Consider the following 19,805-nt stretch of genomic DNA (forward strand, 5'->3'; position numbering starts at 1 on the left):
TGTTGCTGATCAAAGGGACCGTGGAGTGCAGGTTCACAGCTCCTTGAAAGTAGAGTCACAGGTAGATAGGATAGAGAAGGCACCGTTTGGTGTGCTTTCCTTTATTCTTCAGTGCATTGAGTATGAGAGTTGGGAGGTCATGTACAGGACATTTGTTAGGTCAATTTTGGAACACCATGTGCAATTGTGGTCTCCCTCCTAATGGATTCAGAAAGGGTTCAGAAAGGATTTACAAGGATGTTGCGAAGGTTGGAGGGTTGAGCTATAGGGAGAGGCTAAATTTGCTGGGGCTATTTTCCATGGAGCATTGGAGGCTGAGGCGTGCTCTGAAAGAAGTCTGTGAAATCATGAGGGGCATGGATAGGTTAAATAGACAAGGTCTTTTCCCTGGAATGGGGCAGTCCAAAATTTGAGGGCATAGATCTAAGGCAAGACTTAAAATGGAAGTAAGGGGCAACATTTTCACGCAAAGGGTGGTTCATGTATGGAAAGAGCTGCCAGAGCAAGTTGTGGAGACTGATACAATTACAGCATCTGGATGGATATGTGAATAGGAAGGATCAAGAGGAATGAGTCAAATGCTGGCAAAAAGGGCTAGATTTATTTCGGATATTTGGCCAGCATGGACGAGTCAGAGCACAGGGTCTGTTTCCATGCTGTACATCTCTATGACATCAGTATTACACTTCTGCAAACAATCACAACATTTATACTGTTTGCACAGGGTACAGATCTAAACTTTTAGCGGGCAGCACGATGGCTCCGCGGTTAGCACTGCTGTCTCTCAGTGCCAGGGACCCGGGTTTGATTCCATCCTTAGATGAGTGTTTGTTCATTCTCCCAGTGTCGGCCTGGGTTTTTTCTGAGTGGGGGCTGAAAATGTGTTGCTGGAAAAGCGCAACAGGTCAGGCAGCATCCAAGGAGCAGGAGAATCGACGTTTTGGGCATGAGCCCTTTTTCAGGAATGAGGAAAGTGTGCCTAGCAGGCTAAGATAAAAGGTAGGGAGGAGGAACTTGGGGGAGGAGCGTTGGGAATGCGATAGGTGGAAGGAGGTTAAGGTGAGGGTGATAGGCCGGAGTGGGGGTGGGCGCGGAGAGGTCAGGAAGAAGATTGCAGGTTAGGAAGATGGCGCTGAGTTCAAGGGTTGGGACTGAGACAAGGTGGGGGGAGGGGAAATGAGGAAACTGGAGAAATCCGAGTTCATCCCTTGTGGTTGGAGGGTTCCTAGGCGGAAGATGAGGCGTTCTTCCTCCAGCCGTTTTTTTCTGGGTGCTCTAGTCCAAAATGTGCAGGTTAGATAAATTGGCCATGCTAAATTACCCCAGTGTGCAGGGATAGGGTGGGTCTGGGTGGAATGCTGCGTCAGTGTGGACTTGATGGGCTGAATGGACTGCTCCCACACTGTAGTGATTCTCGGATTTTAAGTCACTATGCATAATACAACGATTATTGGAAAAGCAAAATTGGGATGGGGATTTTCACAGTTAATGTAAAAGTCTCTGTTGATCATACAGATTGTACAAATGTTTCTATTAAAAGGAACAGTGCTGCTGGACTATTTGCTTTGTTTAACTTTTAAGTCAATTCGGTTTCATATTGGGAAATTATCTATTTTGAGTAAGTGTTAGTTCCAAGTACTCGGAAGGGAAGTGTCATGGTAACCTCAGCTGGTGCAAGAACAGAATTAAACCACTTTTACTCTCCCCTGTAAACTACCTAATCCAACCTCCAAGAAGCACTGTTATTATGCCAGTGTGAATCCATCCATTTTCCCACACAAGCCATTTTCTGAGAGATTGATTACTTGTAAACAGGGTTCAGCTGTGGCCTACAACTACATTGAGATTAAACCTTTCCCTTTTCTGGGGAACATAAAAGCAAATAAACAATCTGAACCATTGAAGGAGCCATCTGCCTTGTAATACAAACAACTTTGCAACAAGTGCAAGAACATATTAGTAAAATATTTAAGTCAAATTATTTAGCATTTCAGCATGGCACCCCTTACAAAATGGTCTAGCTTTTCAATGGTACCAAAGCAAAATCAGTAATCACTGGAGGATGTTGTTTCAATACCACCATTGAAAACTGCATAAATGGGGAAGTTAAAAATCACAACACCAGGATATAGTCCAACAAGTTATTTGGAAGCATTAACTTTTGGAACATTGCTCCTTCATCAGGTGGTTGATGATCACCTGATATAGCAGCAGCATCCGAAAGCTAGTGCTCCCAAATAAACCTGTTGGGACTATAACTTAATGTTGTGTAATTTTTAACATTGTCCACCCCTGTCCAACACCAGCACCTCCACAATCATAAGTGGGAAGGGAGTAGGCAGCAGCAAGGAAAATCCAATCACTTATCAGTTATGAGCCAACATAGAATTCAGGTATGGAGAAGTATCAAGGATATATTCTTGTCTCTAACAGTCTGTTCACAATGTTCCCTGCCAGATGACCAGATAGATCCTTGATAACATGCAACAAATAAAATAAAAGGAAAAAAGTAGCAAAACCAAAGGAAAAAAAAAATCAATTAATGTATAAACAACACCTGCCAGTGTTTCAGTTACATATATTATTTTTCATATATTAGCCTGTACTGGGAGCATCGATAGACAATTTAAATCAGGAAAGCAGGGAATAATGCCAGAGATTCTGATCCTGCTCACGCTCATTGTCTAACTAGGGTGAAGGTAAATAATAACAATTAGCACTGGAAAATTGCCCAAAAGTGGAAACTGCACTTTGTCTTTTCCCTAGAAGCTACAAGAACCAAATGCAACTTTTGTGTAGCTGTTCTACCTAATTCAATAAAGAATCAGAATGAACTTGATGTGTTTGCACACAAATCTATCAATCAGAGAACTGTTATTATTTGCAGATAAAATATTGAGTCATAAATGTTGCAAAAACTCAATCTTCAGTCACTGAAGAAACACAGTAAGATAACACCTTTATCATCCAATGTTTATACAGACATAACTTATTTTAAATAAAAAGAATGTCCAAGTGAAAGGTGATGGAGCTGATTCTATGAGAAAAATAGGAAACAACTTCAATCTCAAATGGCTTGGAGAGGGAGAGAGAATACCAGTGACAATAAAATGCTTAATGACAAGCCTCAAGCCAGTCACAAACAACCTGAAGATTAAAGTACAGAATCCCTCTTTCTGCTCAGATATCAGTGGTTGCACACTCATCTTTCAGCAAGTTCAAACCTCACATAAGGACTACAACATAACACCTCAGCGGATACTTTCATGCGTTTCAACATCCTAGTAGTGTGAGACAAGTGACTTCTCCTTGAACTTGTTTCACGATTGTTGACAATATTGGTTCATTACTGACAGATGATTTGGATTTTTGCCCTTGCTTGGCACCCTTTTCCCATGATAGTTGAAATTCAGTTCAACATGTAATGCATACATATGCCAACATAAAACCACCTGAAAATCTCAACTTGTCATAAAAAAGAGAACATTTAAATTGTCATTGTATGAATGTATTCAACTTGAGGTATAAAAACTGAAGCCAATTAACTTCAAGGATACACAAAGCTCAATGTTAAGTAGTTTTACACATGCTGTAGATTTTAAAAATATAATTTGATTCCTTGAGGGACAGATTCATGTTTTAAGATTACTTTATATTTTCTGTTTCATGTCTCTTCTCAATCATCTGTAAAGAATGGGCTTCTGTTAATGCTACTCTGAAGCTAACCACAATTAATGAATCATATCAGCACGGCTTGGGGTGAAGTGCAATAGAGTTATTCCTCTTTCCATCAACATGTAAAGAAATTCCCATTTTGAATTATACCCACAACATTATTGTTGGACTCAGAACAAATCTCAGAGATAGCACTTCCACAGCACACCTTTCTTGTTTTTGGAAAACTAAAGGACAGACAGGGATGGAGCTACAGATTGCATAGTATTATAAAAATGAATCATGTTTAAATGATTTTATTTCCATGTGAAACTATGAAGAATGCAACACCTCACCTCCTTCCTGCTTTGATAGCAGTATTTATGGATTTGTATTTGGTTGACCACTAACTTACACTTGGAGATAGTGAGGGCTGCGAATGCAGGAAAGTAAGAGTTGATAAAGTATGGAGCTGGAGAAAGCACAGCCAGTCAAGCAGCATCAGGGGAGCATGGGAGTCGATGTTTCAGGTTGGAATCTTTCATCAGTCCTGCTAAAAGTTCCGAACTGAAACATCGACTCCCCTGGTCCTCTGAAGCTGCTTTACCTGCTATGCTTTTTCCAGCTCCACGTTTTATTGCCACCATATTTGCAAACCTGTTCAGATGAATTATGTAAAGCCACCACATTCAAAACAGACCATCGGGCTGCTCCCCGTAGAGAGCGCGAGAAAGATGACAGCTGGTGGTTTAACCTGAGGGTCTGACAGAGAATCCTTTACGGTAATCTCAGCTGGTGTAGGAATTGAATCCATGCTCTTGGAGCCACTGTGCATTGCAGACCAGCCAGAGAGCCAACTGAGCTAATTGACCCCCCTGAATTGTGCATTTGAAGATAGAAACATAGAATGTAGGAGCAGAAGTTGGCCACTTGACCCATCAAGTTCACTCTGCCATTCAAAAGTGAATCATATAATCCCGACAGTGTGGAAAGAGGCCATTCAGCTCATCAAGTTCACACCAACACTGCGAAGAACATTCCAGCCAAACCCACCCCCTCTATCCTATCCCAGTAACCCTGCATTTCCCATGGCTAATCTACCTGGCCTGCACATCCCTGGATACTATGGACAATTTAGCATGGCCAATCCACCTAACCTGCACATCTTTGGACTGTGGGAGAAAACTAGCGCATCTGATGGAAACCTACACAGATATGGGGAGAATGTGCAAACTCCACACAGTCACCTGAGACTGGAATTGAATCAGTCCCTGGTGTTGAGAGGAAGCCACTAAGCCACTGTGCTGCCCACATGGTCATGATTGATCGTCCTTCACAACACCATAGCTGTCAATACTTATAGCTTACAGAAATCTGCATCTTTCTTAAATATATTCAGTGACTTCACCTCCATAGCCTTCTGTAGTAGAAAACAGTTGACCATCCCCTCAGTGAAGACGTTTCTCATCACTGTCAGAAATGGCCGAACTCCTATCCTGAAATTGTGACCTTTTGTTCTGGACTTTCCAGCCAAGAAAATGTTTTTCCTGCATCTATTCAGCACTGTCAGAATGTTATAAATGAGATAACCCTTTCTTTCTTCTAAAATCCAATGAATACAGACTAAATCAACCTCATCTCTCCTCAATTGACAAATCCACCATCCCCAAAATCAGATGAACAAACCGATGCACGTGTATCTTTTTTCGGAAAGGAGACCAAAACTGAACGATACTCCAGGTTTTCTCAGCAAAGCCCTGTCCAGCAGCGAGACCTTCTTGCTCCTGTAATCAAATCTTCCTGTAATAAAAACCACTTGCCTTCCTAACTGCTTGTTGCACTGCATGCTTGCTTTCAAAGACCAGTGTACTAGAACACCCAAGAATCTTTGTACCTCAATCCTTCCTTCCCAATCTACCACCATTTAAATAAGACTCTGTCATTCCGCTTTTCCAACCAAAGTGGACAACTTCATTATTTCCCATGTTATACTGCATCTACCATGTATTCGCCCACTCACTCAATTTGTCAAAAATCGCCCTGAAGCCTGTATGTCCTCCTCAGCACTTACGCACCAAACAAGTCATTAACATATATGACGAATAGTTGGAGCCCAGGTACTGGATCTCTGTAGTATCCCATTTCTCACATTCCTTCACTTCAAATTAGCCCATTTATTTATACTGTTTGTCTCCGTCTACTATCAATTCTCAATCCTTTCCAGTATATTGCTATGACTCCCATGCACTTTCATTTTACGCACTAACATTTTGTGTTGGGCCTGACCAAAAGCTTTTTGAAAACCTAAATGTATCACATCCTCAGGTTCTCCAAGTATTCTGCTGGTTACATCCTCAAAATACTCCAGTAGATTTGTCAAACATGATTTCCCTTCCATAAATCCATATTGTGAAAATAAGAAATGACAAAGGAGAATTAGCATTATAAGTGCATTTCATAATTACACAAATAAGTTGCCTTTCAACAAATAATCGATTATGCTCATACCTACTGTTTTGTATATTTTAGCTTGTGTCACGAAAACAGATGATGACTTGAATCAAATGTCACCTCAACTACTGCTAATTTAGTTAGCCTTTAGGGAGATGGAAGAAATTTGCATGCAAAGCCATAAGCATCTGATCCAGATAAGTTTACGAAGTGACATGTCACTGAATCTAAAAATGGGACTCTAAAAATGGGGCTCTAAAGCACATCTATACCTGTAAGGAATGGAAAATGCAAAGTGTGTCTGTGAGTTTAGGTCCTCACTTCTTAGGCCCCTTCCAAATTCCAAGTCAACAAATCAGCCACTTTGCAGAGGTCAAATTGTAACTGTTCAGGAAAATGTTCCACTTTTAATGAAATAACACATTGTCATGCTTTTAAATACAAGTAAAAAAGTGAATGAACAGACTAAAATCATTGCTCACTTCACAGAATCAAACTTAAATGTTGGACATCAGATTTACTGATACATTTCATTATATAGATCTTTAGCCCTATTTTCTATCAACATTCCTCACCCTCAGTCCAAGCTCACTGTTGCTGTAATCCACAGGCTCACAAAGATAGCTATATTTTGCACGAATTGAAGTCACCAGGAACTAGAAAGAAACATTAGGTATTAGATTTATTAAAAAACACAATATCCACACAATGAACACTTCCGCTGAAACAGAACCATATGTTGTCATAGATGAAATCAAATGGTATCACACTGAGTGATTGCCACCTTTTATCTCTGCTGCCAATAAATAGAGTCTCAGTTCACTTCAGACATTTAATAATGATGCATTGAAACGATATTCATTGATTTGCATCTGATCCAAATATCTCAACTCTTGATATGTTAAAAATCACAACACTGGGTTATAGTCCAACAGGCTTGCTTGCTAATAGATGTTTTCATTTTGCTGAGGGTCATGCTTCCTCAGAGTTCAATCACAGCCAAGTCTGTGGTACCACAATCACTCCACAAGGTAGAAGGGAAGAAAGAAATATGGAAGAGCAACGGTGATAGGGGACTCCATAGTCAAGCAATCAGACAGGCATTTGAGTCACAGTAAAGGTGACTCCAGAAAGTGGCCCCAGAAATAATAGATGTATTGATGGTCATGTTTCAAGATTCTATCAATGGCACAGTTCCTATGAATTTGAGGGTAGTTAATGTAACCCTAAGATTTAAAAAATGAAGTCATAGAGTCATAGAAGTAGACAGAAAACAAGGAGCTACAGATCATAGAACAGTACAGCACAGTACAGGGTCTTCAGCCTTCGATGTTGTGCTGACCTTTTATCCTACTTTTATCCTACACATCCTTCATTTCCCTACCCACGTGCCTATCCAAGAGTTGTTTAAATGTCCCTAATGTATTTGACTCTATTACCACTGCCAATTGTGCATTCCACACACCTACCACTCCCTGGACATCGCCCATAAACTTTCCACCAATCACCCCCTTGTGACAGCCATTTCTGCCCTGGACAAAAGTCTCTGGCTATTCATTCTATCTATGTCTCTCATCATCTTTTTTTTTACACCTCTCTCAAGTCGCCTTCTTTGCTCCAATGAGAAAAGCCCTAGCTCCCTCAATCTTCTTTCATAAGACATGCCCTCCAGTTCAGCATCCTGGTAAATCTCTTCTACACTCTCTCTCTTCCACATCTTTCTCACAACGGGGCGACCAGAATTCAACACAATATTCCAAGTGTGGTCTAACCAGGGCTTTACAGAGTGGCAGCATAACCTTGCAGTTCATAAGCTCAATCCCCAGCAATGAAAGCCAACATACCATACGCCTTAACAACCCTATCAACTTGGGTGGCAACTTTGAGGGATCTATGGACGTGGACTCGAAGATGCCTCTGTTCCTCCACACTGTCAAGAATTCTGCCTTTAACCCTATATTCTGCATTCAAATTCCTTCTAAAACAAATCACTTCACATTTTTCCAGGTTGAACTCCATCAACCGCTTCTTAGCGCAATTCTGCATCCTGTTAATGTCCTGTTGCAATCTACAACAGTCCTCCACACTATCCATAACTTCATCAACCATTTTGTCATCGGCAAACTTACTAACCCACCCCTCCATTCCTCATCCAAGTCATTTCTAAAAATCACGAAGAGCAGAAGTCCGAGAACAGATTCCTGCGGAACACCACTGATCACTGAGCTCCAGGCTGAATTCTTTCCATCTACTACCACCCTTTGTCTTCTATGAGCCAGCCAATTCTATATCCAGATCACCAAATTTCCCTGTATCCAATGCCTCCTTACTTTCTGAATGAGCCTACCATGGGGAACCTGATCAAATGCCTTGCCAAAATCCATATACACCATATCCACTGTTCTACCTTCAATGTGTTTTGTAACATCCTCAAAAAATTCAATAAGGCTTGAGAGGCATAACCTCCCCCTCAAAGCCATACTGTCTATATCTAATCAAACTATGCTTTTCCAAATAACCACAAATCCTGTCTCTCAGAATCCTTAATACCAATGTAAGACTGACTGGTCTGTAATTCCCAGGATTATCCCTATCCCCTTTCTTGAAAAAGGGAACAACATTTGCCACCCTCCAATCATCTGGTACTACTCCAGTGGACAGTGAGGATGCAAAGATCATTGTCAAAGGCACAGTAATCTCTTCCCTCGCTTCCCGTAGTAACCTTGGGTATATCCCATCCGGCTTAGGGGGCTTACCCGGACAAGCAACAAATCCAATTCCGCCTCCCCTCTAGTCGGCCTATCTATATTTTGAATCAGGAATCCGACACAATTCTGCTCCATCCAAACTAGCTGAACTAAAGAGGTTCCAATCAATATTAGAGAAGTTGAAGTCACCCATGGCAACCATTCTGTTACTTCTGCACCTTTCCAAATTCTGCCTCCCGATCTGCTTCTCCAGGTCTCTGTTACTATTGTCGGGTTGATAGAAAACTCCCATGAAGTGACTGCTCCTTTCCTGTTTCTGACTCCCACCCATACTGACTCAGTCAACTTACCCTCCTTGATGACCTCCCTTTCTGCAGCTGTGATACTCTGATTAGCAATACCATTTCCCCACCTCTTTTACCTTCCTCTATTCCTTTTGAAACATTTAAACCCCAGAACATTTAATAACCATTCCTGCCTCTGGGATACCCAAGTCTCCATAATGGCCACAACATCGTAGCTCCAAGTACTGATCCGCGCTCTAAGTTCATAATTTTTTTGCCTGACACTTCTTGCATTAAAAATAGACACACATCAACCCATCACACTGACTGCAACTTTGCCCTTTCAACTGGCTATGCCAATTATAGCTCGGTTAGTCCGATATCAGGAGTTGGGAAAATGCTAGATCCATTGTAAAAGATTTAACAGCAGAGCAGATGGAAAACAGTATTAGAATCAGACAGAGTCATCGTGGATTTATGAAAGGAAATCATGCTTGACCAATCAATTGGAATTGTGTGGTGGAAATGTTACTTGCCACTTGTCAGCCCAACCCTGGAAATTGTTCAGATCTTGCTGCATTTGGACACGGACTGCTTCAGCACCTGAGTAGTCATGAATGCTGCTGAACATTGTGCACTCATTGGTGAATATTCCCACTTCTGACATAATGATAGCGTGAAGGTCATTGATGAAGCAGCTGAAGATGGTTGGGACTAGGACACTACCCTGAGGAACTCCTGCAGAGGTGTCCTGGAGCTAAGACGACTGACCTTCAACAACCACAACCTGCGTACCACACTTGATCAGATGTGACCCCTTGATGTCAAGGGCTGTGACTCTCACCTCACCTCTGGAATCCAGCTCTTTTGGTCCATTCTTGGACCAAGACTGTAATGAGGTCAAGAGTGGAGTGGCCCTGCCAGAACCCAAACTGGGCATCACTGAGCAAGTTATTGCTGAGCAGGTGCTGCTTGATAACACTATTGAAGACACCTTCCATCACTTTACTGATGACCATGAGTAAACTGATAGGGTGGTAACTGGCTGGGTTAGATTTGAATTTGATATAGGCCTGCAGATTGGGTACACAAGCAGCATGTGTGTTAGAAAGAAGCAATATAGATTTAATGGAACAATTTCAAAAGGTATTTAGAGACAGAAACCTGGGAGTTCATGAGCATAGATCATTGATTGTGGCAGGACATATTCTCAAGAGGGAACAAAGCACATGATTTCAGAAGTAAGAGATCTTGAGTAGAAGAGCCTGACGAAGGAGCAGCACTCCAAAAGCTTGTGATTTTGAATGAACCTGTTGAACTATAACCTAGTGTCGCGAGACTTCTGACTTAGCAGTATAACAGGATTACTCTTAATTACAAGAAATTAGAAAGAAGCACACGTACCTCCCAAAAAATATAAGCGGAGATAGCAACTAGGGAAAAATTGTAAACAAGTAGTACATATTTCAGATTGAATGGTTCTCGATTGCGCATGTACTTTGGTCCATATTTGCAGATTAGAAGGTAGATTATGAAGGTCACAATAATGGGAATTGGTGAGTACACCAGGAACCAGGGGTCAGTCCTCTTGTCTGAAATATTTGAAAAGAGACAATTAAAACAAATAAGTCAGCTGTTAACCATACACAATCGTGCACACACCTTTTTCCCCACATAAAGAACACACTATCTTTAAAATAGATCTGAATTATAGGCAAACTTTTTGGCCATAGTAATCTAAGAAATGGTAATCAAAATTCCTTCTAGCTACATGTAATTGGTGCTCAGTACCTTAAACATGAAACAGGCTAGTACTCAATCCTCTGTCCCATACACCCAAAAAAAACACACTTTCCCAGCCAAATCTAGGAACTGTAGTAGCAGTCGGGGACAGCAAAAGGCACAGAATGTCTGCAGACATTTATAGGCATAATGTTCACAAGAAGAGAAAGCTTTGATCCTCTTATTGTGTATTCGTAAGAAAAGTACAAGGTGTGTTTAAACCAAATAAAAGACTGACATAAATCCAGTGAGATTATAGGGCAGGAAGGCAGGCAACCTATCACGTGTTTGCAAGAAGAATTAAAACCAATTCTATCATCATTATATAATTTCCTGTGCACCATATGTTCTTTTGTCCTTAAGAATGTCAATGATCCACACTCTCCACCTATTCCCATTGATAAAGTAATCCATGCTTCAACAAATTAAAGACTGGAATAATTACTGATGCTGAAGAAAATGGAAACAAATAGTGAAACAAACACCAGTTTTTCTCCTCCTATTTTGGCCGATAAACCATATTCTATACCTGTTTAATCCAGTAATAAATTAGGTTCTTGAGGACATACTGGAATGCTGTTTCTCTTACCTCCATTTTCCACTGCCCAGTCATAAAAGTCTCTAATCTTTTCCCAGGTAGAAGCCATAGAGTTCACAATGTTCTATAATTGAAATTCCTGGAAGATATAAACATAATACAAGTTAATGGTGGACTATTCTGCTTATTTTAGAAATCAAGCTCTTATTGATAAAACATCTATAATTGAGCCAATAAAAACTAGAACAGATTTTTGTTGCAAAAAAAAAAATCACCCCATCCTTCCGCCACTGCTTTGAAATGAGCCAGTAAAAAGAGCTGCACCAGGAAGAATTGGTACAAGCAAGTACAGTTACAACATTTGAAAGATATTTAGACAGATAGATGAATAGGAAAGGTTTAGAGGCATATATGGGCCAAAAGGCAGGAAAATGGGAAGAGTGTAGTTTGGGAAACCTGGTCAGCATGGATGAGTTGGACAGAAGGGTTTGTTTCCATGCTGTCTGACTCTAAAACTCCAAATGCCCTTGTCCTCCTTTCCCTCTCTCTTACAGCTTTCAAACCCCAGTGAATAAACTGCCTGGCCTATAGTTGGTAGTTCTACATGCCAAAATGAGGAAATCAGAGGAAAGCTTGCTCTTTACCAGATTAGAAGAATGCGCTTAGAAGTCACAATGCACTGTGCTGCAGTATATTAGCCATGCCATCCATATGAAAAATTAAAATATCACATGAAGATCCAAGTTATTGGCTATGTTCCCCCCCCCCAAATAAAACATTGAAAAAAGACATTATAGAGTCATACAGCAGGGAAGTAGACCCTTCAGTCCAACCAGTCCATGCCAAACATTATCCCAAATTAAACTAGTCCCACCTGCCTGTTCCTGACACAAAACCCTCTAAACTGTTCCTATTCATGTACCTATCCAAATGTCTTAAATGTTGTAATGTTACCCACATCCACCACTTCTTCAGGAAGTTCATTCCAACAACTCATTCTCTGAAGTATGAAGTTCATTCTGTGTAACAAATTTGCCCCTCATATCGTTTTCAAATTTCACTCCTCTCAATTTAAAAATGTGCCCCTGAGACTTTAAATCCCACATCAGAGGGAAAAGACAACTACCATTAATTCTATCTATACCCTCATTATTTTATAAACTTCTATCAGGGCACCTCTCGATCTCTTGACTCATGTCAAAGCATATTGGCTTGCACTCATCAGGCCACTAGAAATGCTAGAAGAGAAAATAACTTTAATATTGCATAAAGAAGAGTGCTGATTGGTTGCCAAGTAGACTCCAATTGGTACAGGCATTGCCACAGAGAATGTAATAGTTAGAGATGACTGACAGTTAATTGCATGGCTTTGTTTACATTTTAAAGTAGACAGATTGACTGCAATTAAATCATTTGTAAGGGCGAGGCATCAACCACCAGAGAACAATGCATTGGTGTATACTGAAAATTACATATATTAATCAAAAGGGCTTTGTCGTCTTTTCCCAGGGTTCATTTCCCAGGGTTATTAGAGCCAATCAACCTTGTTTTAAATGTTTGGTGATTAATTGCCAATCATTAACTGTTGTATTCTCCAATACAACACCTCTAGCAATCAGAGTGCATATTGCCAACCAACCAATTTCATATGCACAATATTAATCGTGCTTTCCCTTTATTTGGTATTTCTTGTACTCATCAGGTCAACTGACAAGGCACTTACAACAAGTCTGTTTGTCTTCAGTATTGTTTAAAATTGTGTACTACCAAACGACTACAGTGACAACATTGATAAAGACTGAAATAGATGACGTGCAATGTGCCATTTGCAAGACATGGTATGAAACTAGCCAGCCTTTTTTTCCCCACAAGCCTATTGCAATCCCTCTCAACTGTGGAGAGATTTAAGCATTTGCAGATAACGGTGTTTCATTTCCACTAAAAGCCAATCCACAGTAAATGAAATAATCTTGTCAGTGGAAGAAACCAAATTAAAATATTTTCTTCACTTTCTAACCCATTTCCACAGTGTATAATATTTTAATTGATATTAATGTTTACTCATGAACTGCACAGATGTATTAATTATAAATAATTCATTTGCAAATATATTTGATCAGTGAAGATCAGATAGAGTTAAAGATTTTGTCCTCCCATTTACAAACAAATGTAAATATTACAAAGCCTGTTCTCGCTTGGCATGCGAGATGTATGGGATTGTTGCCCACATTCTCCACAATGCTTTTGGGTGGCACAGTGGTTAGCACTGCTGTCTAACAGCGCCAGAGAACTGGGTTCAATTCCCGCCTCGGGCAACTGTCTGTGTGGAGTTTGCACATTCTCCCAGTGTCTGTGTGGGTTTCCTCTGGGTGCTCCAGTTTCCACTCTCAGTCTAAAGATGTGCTGGTTAGGTGAATTGGCCATGCTAAATTGCCTGTAGTGTTAGGTGAAGGGGTAAATGTAGGGGAATGGGTCTGGGTGAGTTGCTCTTCGGAGGATTGGTGTGGACTTGTTGGGCCGAAGGGCCTGTTTCCACACTAAGTAATCTAATCTAAAAAAAAATTATTTTACAGATACATCTTCCTGTGTGAAATCCAACAGTTAAACACCTTAACAGCCTACATCTAACCTATTTTTATTTTTAAAAAAGCTCTTTTTAAACACAGAAATACAACACAATATGAAACATTATGTTGTATACAATAGCTAATTCAACCACCAGTCAAATCAGTGCTGTAACACAGAAGTGCCACAACAGTTTATGTTGCTAAAGAATGCTTTTTTCAAACACAGGGTCATAATAGCAACATAGACAATGGCACTTTTATTGGATTTATTATCTAATTCCCACAGGATGGGAGTGTCCTACAATTGCAAAGTCTTTACAGCTTGGAGTTACCCTGCACATAGGACAATTGTAAATTGATATTAGTGGTCTCAACAGAAGAGTTTTTGCCAGTTAAAACTAGATTCAATCCGACAACTTGACTTCTTAACAGATTCAGTTGTAACATACTTACTTGTAAATTTTTTTAATTAAATCAATGACAAGTGTACAAGTTATTTAGGATCAACACCGTAAAAAGTTCATCAAAACCCAAATTACCTAAGACGACAAAATATACGAGAAGGAAGCTATAATGACCCCTTTTCATTCAATAAGATCACGACTGACCTTCTGCACCAATTCCAACTCTATCCCTTGATTTCCTTACTATTAAGCTCAGTTTTGAACCAGAAGTTGAGTGACAGCCAAAGTCTCTAAAAACAGCAAAATCTAAAGATTCATTGAAATCCAGGGGAAGAAAACAGAGCTAACATGTCGGGTTCCAGTGACCCTTCTTCAGAACTCAGTTACAGGACTTCAAATGTTGGCTCTCTGTTTTTTCTTCACGGCGGTTGTCAGACCTGCTGAGTTTCTCCATCAATTTCTGTCTTTGTTTGGTTTAGATCCCGAGCATCCTCAGTTTTAGGATTTATTTTAATTATTTCTAATTGATATGTTTCTTCCTCAGCATCCAAGGGCACACTCCAGTCAAGTGATCATTTGTATGCTCCACCTCTATGGATATTGGTATCATTTAGTCTTCAGCCTCACTACATCACAATACACATTTCTGATCCATTTACAATTCAGTTCTCCACTTGAAAGCTGCACTCGTCATTGTAATGGTGCTGCCAGGACACTTGTTGAATGAATGAAAGAAAGAATTTTTTTATTGTCATGTGTATTTTACAGTAAGAACACATAAGAAAAGTGAAAAGCTTTCATTTGCCACCACAGTTCAGGCCATTTTCAATAATTTAAGAACAAGGGAACCAAAAAAAAGATATAGCTTAAGAGAATCCATCGGTCGTGAGCCAACTTATCACCAATGACGCCTGTGCCACGATCCCTCCTCCACCACTTTGCCGCCATCTATACAACCAATCAAGTTGCCCATCATCAGTTGTCATCTTTTGCCATTGGGCCAATACTCCTTTGCCACCGCCTTGCAGTCACCTGCACCAGACTAACCAATGCCAGAGTCGCGTCTCTTGCCACTGGGCCCACGTCAATGTTGCTGTGAAGCCCTTCCACCACCACTTTGCTGCTGCCACAGATCCAACCAACAAAGTAGCCAATCCTCAGGCACCATTTTTTGCCACTGGGCCGCCCTTGCTGAAGTTACTTCTTCGGATTCCGATGCCAGATCCTGTGCTCATTCCAGAAAAGTAAGGAAGGTTTCACTTGAGGTCCACACTGGGCGCTCTCAGCCACCAATGCCGTCCGAACTTCGGACAAGAGGGAAGTAAAAGGTATGGAGACAGGGAAAAGAGAGAAAAGAGAAATGATCGGAGTGGAGCTCAGGAGCACTACTCTGCCGCTATCTTGTTTTGTGCATGTAGGGTTGTTACACATGGACAGACACCAGTTCATAGATTGGACGAGGACACACATCAGGGCTCCTCAGTCACTCTCCCAGCATTCATTCACTTTATACCTACCTGAATGCTCACTACTTCTCTGCTTTGCATTTTTACACTCGCCACCTCAAATCAGAACTTCAAAGCTCAAAGTATTTCCACATTGCTTGTTGTTTCGCTCAGGCACAAAGCCAAGCAGACTGTCATGGTTGTCAGAAGTCTGCAGGGGTGGACATGTTACTGAACTGCAATGTATCATATTGTAGGTATAACACTGACACGCTAAAACAGCTTAACCAAAAACATGCAATGTGCTTCAACCAAATGGCCAAGGAGGAAATGTTTTTGGTCAGTCAGGAGCTCCCAATACAGTCAGTCAAGAGCAGTGTCCAATCTCAATCCGGGGCAATGGATGCAGTTGGCCAGCTGCTTTGGTCAGTCAGGATCAGCGTTTCAAAGCTTTTTACAGAGCTTTTCACTGTGCATCGGTACACGTGACAATAAATTCAATTCAATTCAGGGAACATGGGCCAGTCAGGGCCACAACTATGTTCAGTGGCAATCATTTGGGGAGCTGCACAGAGACCGGACAGGGTTCTGGTCGTTCGTCAGTTGTGACTCTCCATCCAAATTTGTCAAAGGAGTGGGTCATGGGTCAGTCTTGGAGGTCACCTCATTGAAGGTCAAGGAGACTAATAGTGGACAGTGATGTGCAAGGCAGTCTGGGGAAGTCATTTGAATTTAATTAGCTATCTTGACACATTGTAGGAATAAATTAGATAGTAGAGAAATAATAAGTTTAGAACAACAGTCCTTCCAACCAGGTCCGTGATGACACCTAGCCTTCAGTTCACGCCAGGCTTCAACCGGCTTCACCTCTAGGTTCATGAGGTTGGAAGACTGTTCTGAATCACCTTGAGTCCAGAAGTCCAAGTGGAGGCCACGCAGGGCTGAAAGACCGCAAGGTCAGGGTGGGAGGTTGCCATGCTGGGATGTGATGATGACACTGCTCCTTTCACAAGGTTACTGTTGTCCTTGGGTTTTTTCCCCCAGAGAGGTCACAAAAAGACACAGACTCCAAAACGTCTACGTTGAAGAGTTTTAGGACCAATTTGACTATAGCTAACAGGTACTGCCTCAGGCAAAAGGCTTCCAAGTTTTAAAAACCCTTGTACAATGAAAGGGGAGTGGCCCGTTCTCTCAGCTGAGCTTTCCTCTGGTTTGATTTGGTTTTTGGCAATCTGGCAATTCACTGAAAGCAGTCAGGCAGTTTTGAAGCTGCTGAACCCCAAGAAGCAGGTCCATGCCGGTACTCTCCTATAAGACCCTGTGTTTGATTTTACTTTTTGTGCCTAGGGGTGTTTATGGGGATTGTTGCAATTATTGGGAACAGCATCATTAAGTGGGATGATCCGTTGGGTTTTTGGATAGGTTAAGTTATTCTGCATTCTGTTCTCTTTTGTTTATGTTTCATTCAGTAATTCTGTTTTGTTTAAAACTAAGTGATTTAACCAGTGGCATCTCCCCTGGAATATCCAATTTATACCTGCTTAGAACAACTAGCAAAGTTAGGGTGTGGGCTACATTCTTGAAATGTTTTGAGGGAGTCTGGTCTGGTCCATAACAGATGAAACATTGCCATGTCAGGCCAAGATGATGTCACACTGTGCCGGGAGGACATCTCACTGGGCCTTCACTGAGGCAAGGTGTCCGAGGCTGGAAAGAAAGGAGAGAGAAGAAAGAAGAAAAAAAAAAAAGAACGTACAGAGCGGATGATTTCTGGCTGAAACTTTCTATTCTGCTGCCTTCTTGGAATAATAGAGGATTGATAGCAAAATGCTGGGATGCAGAAGGGACAATAATTGTGAAGACGACGAGATTCAATAAGGATTGGAGACTATTGTGCATTGCTGGACATGTGTTACTGTGGAAGGATGGAGTCATTAGTCATGAACACCCTGGCTGGACCTAGGGTCAGGGCAGCATGATGGTTGCACGACTAAGCTATAGGGCTGAGGCAGAGGAGGCTATTTTTGAAAAAGAAATATTCTTATCATCTGTAACCACGGGTGAGGTGCCGGAGGACTGGAGGGTGACTAATGCTGTGCCTTTATTTAAGGAGGCTGAAGAAAGTAACTTGGGAACAAAAGATCTGCAAGTCTGACGTCGATGGTTGGTGAGGTGATTCTGAAAGGTAGGATTTACATGAGTTTAGAGGCAAGGAATGATTAGGGATAGTCAGCATGGTTGTTTGAGAAGGAAATAGTATCTTACAAACTTGATTGAGTTTTTTGAGGAAGTAACCAAAAAGATTGAGGAGGGTAGAGCAGTACATATTGTTTACTTGGACTTTAGTAAAACCTTTGATAAGGTTCCACGTGGTAGACTAATTAGACCATATGGGATTCAGAGTGAGCTTGCCAATTGAATACAAGATTGGCTTGACAGTAGGAAACAGAGGGTAGAGGGTTGTTTTTCAATCTGGAGGCCTGTCACCAGCGGTGTGCCACAGGGATCAGTGCTGGATCCACTTTTATTTGTCATTTATACAAATGATTTGGATGAGAATATAGGAGGCATGGTCAGTACGTTCACAGACAACACTAGAATTGGTGGCACAGTGGACAGTGAAGGTTATCTACGATTACAAAGAGATTGTGATCGATTGGGTCAATGGGCTGAGGAGTGGCAGATGGAATTTGACTTGGATAAATGAGAGATATTGCATTTTGGTAAAACAAACAAGGGCAGGACTTAGATAATTAAGGGTAGTGTTACAGAATAGAGAGATTAGGGCCAAACAAAAACAGAAATTGCTGCGAAAGCTCAGCAGGTCTGGCAGCATCTGCGAAGAGAAATGAGAGTTAATGTCTTGGGTCCAGTGACCCTTCCTCAGAACACCAGACATGAAACATTAACTCTGATTTCTCCTCACAGACGCTGCAAGGCCTGCTGAGCTTTTCCAGCAACTTTTGTTTTTGTTTCCAATTTACAGTACCTGCAGTTCTTTCAGTTTTTATTTAGAGAGATCTAGGTGTTCAGATACATAATTCTTTGAAATTTGTATCACAGGTAGACAGGGTGGTTAAGAAGGCATTTAGTACACTTTCCTACATTGCTCAGACCTTTAAGTATCGGAATTGGGACATCATACGGAGGTTGTACAGGACATTGGGGAGGTCTCTTCTGAAGTACTGTGTGCAGTTTTGATCGGCCTGTTATAGGAAGGATATTATTAAACTGAGAGGCTTCAGAAAAGATTTACCAGGATATTGCTGGGAATGAAATGTTTGAGTTATGAAAACAAGCATAGGGGTTGAGCGGTGACCTTCGAGGTTTATAAAATCATGGTGGCATAGATAAGGTTAAAACCAAAGGTCTTTTCCGTAAAGTGGGGGAGTTCAAAACAAGGGGGCATAATTTTAAGGTGAAAGGAGAAAGATTTACAAAGGACTTGAGAGGCAATTCTTTTTTAATATAGAGAGTGGTTTGTGTGCGAAATGAAGTGCCGGAGGAAGTGGAGGATGCAGGTACAGTTAACAATGGTGAAAAGTACATTTGGATAAGTACATGAATATGAAAAGGTCTGGAAGGATATTGGCCAAATGCTGAAAAGTGGGACAAGTTTAGTCTGGGAATCTGGTCAGCTTGGACTCGTTGAACTGAAGGGTCCATTTCCATGCTGTATGACTAAGAAGAAGACATAAATGAAATGACTTGGGTTGGAACATCTGGAAACTCACTACCTTTGGGGTCAACAGGAAGAAAGGAGACATGGGGTTTGGCAGATATCTGAATTACCAACTTGAGCCCATGGCCCTCTGTTCCAAACGTGAACTGAGTTGCCTTCAATCCTTGTGTGAATTGGTAATGAAACATGGCTGCAACCATACCCAGAATGAGCAGAGTAAATGAGTTTTTCTTCACCTGAACAGATGGGTTCTACTAATGAGTGATAAGACACCATTCTTGAGACAATTA

At 41.1% G+C, this 19,805-nt stretch overlaps 1 protein-coding gene across 3 annotated transcripts in view; it reads right to left on the bottom strand.

Annotated features, from left to right (window-relative positions):
- elovl8b (ELOVL fatty acid elongase 8b) overlaps positions 1-19,805 on the bottom strand; it is a 55,953-nt gene that overhangs the window by 17,152 nt on the left and 18,996 nt on the right. For all 3 annotated transcript variants that reach the window (XM_043699060.1, XM_043699061.1, XM_043699059.1), the window contains exons 2-4: positions 11,469-11,556; positions 10,502-10,689; positions 6,681-6,761 (exon numbers count right to left, since the gene is read on the bottom strand). In XM_043699060.1, coding sequence (XP_043554995.1) covers positions 6,681-6,761; positions 10,502-10,689; positions 11,469-11,526 — 327 coding nt within the window. In that variant the 5' untranslated portion in view covers positions 11,527-11,556. The remainder of the gene's footprint in view (positions 1-6,680; positions 6,762-10,501; positions 10,690-11,468; positions 11,557-19,805) is intronic.

Source organism: Chiloscyllium plagiosum, chromosome 11 (assembly GCF_004010195.1).
Source record: "Chiloscyllium plagiosum isolate BGI_BamShark_2017 chromosome 11, ASM401019v2, whole genome shotgun sequence".
Taxonomy (NCBI): domain Eukaryota; kingdom Metazoa; phylum Chordata; class Chondrichthyes; order Orectolobiformes; family Hemiscylliidae; genus Chiloscyllium; species Chiloscyllium plagiosum.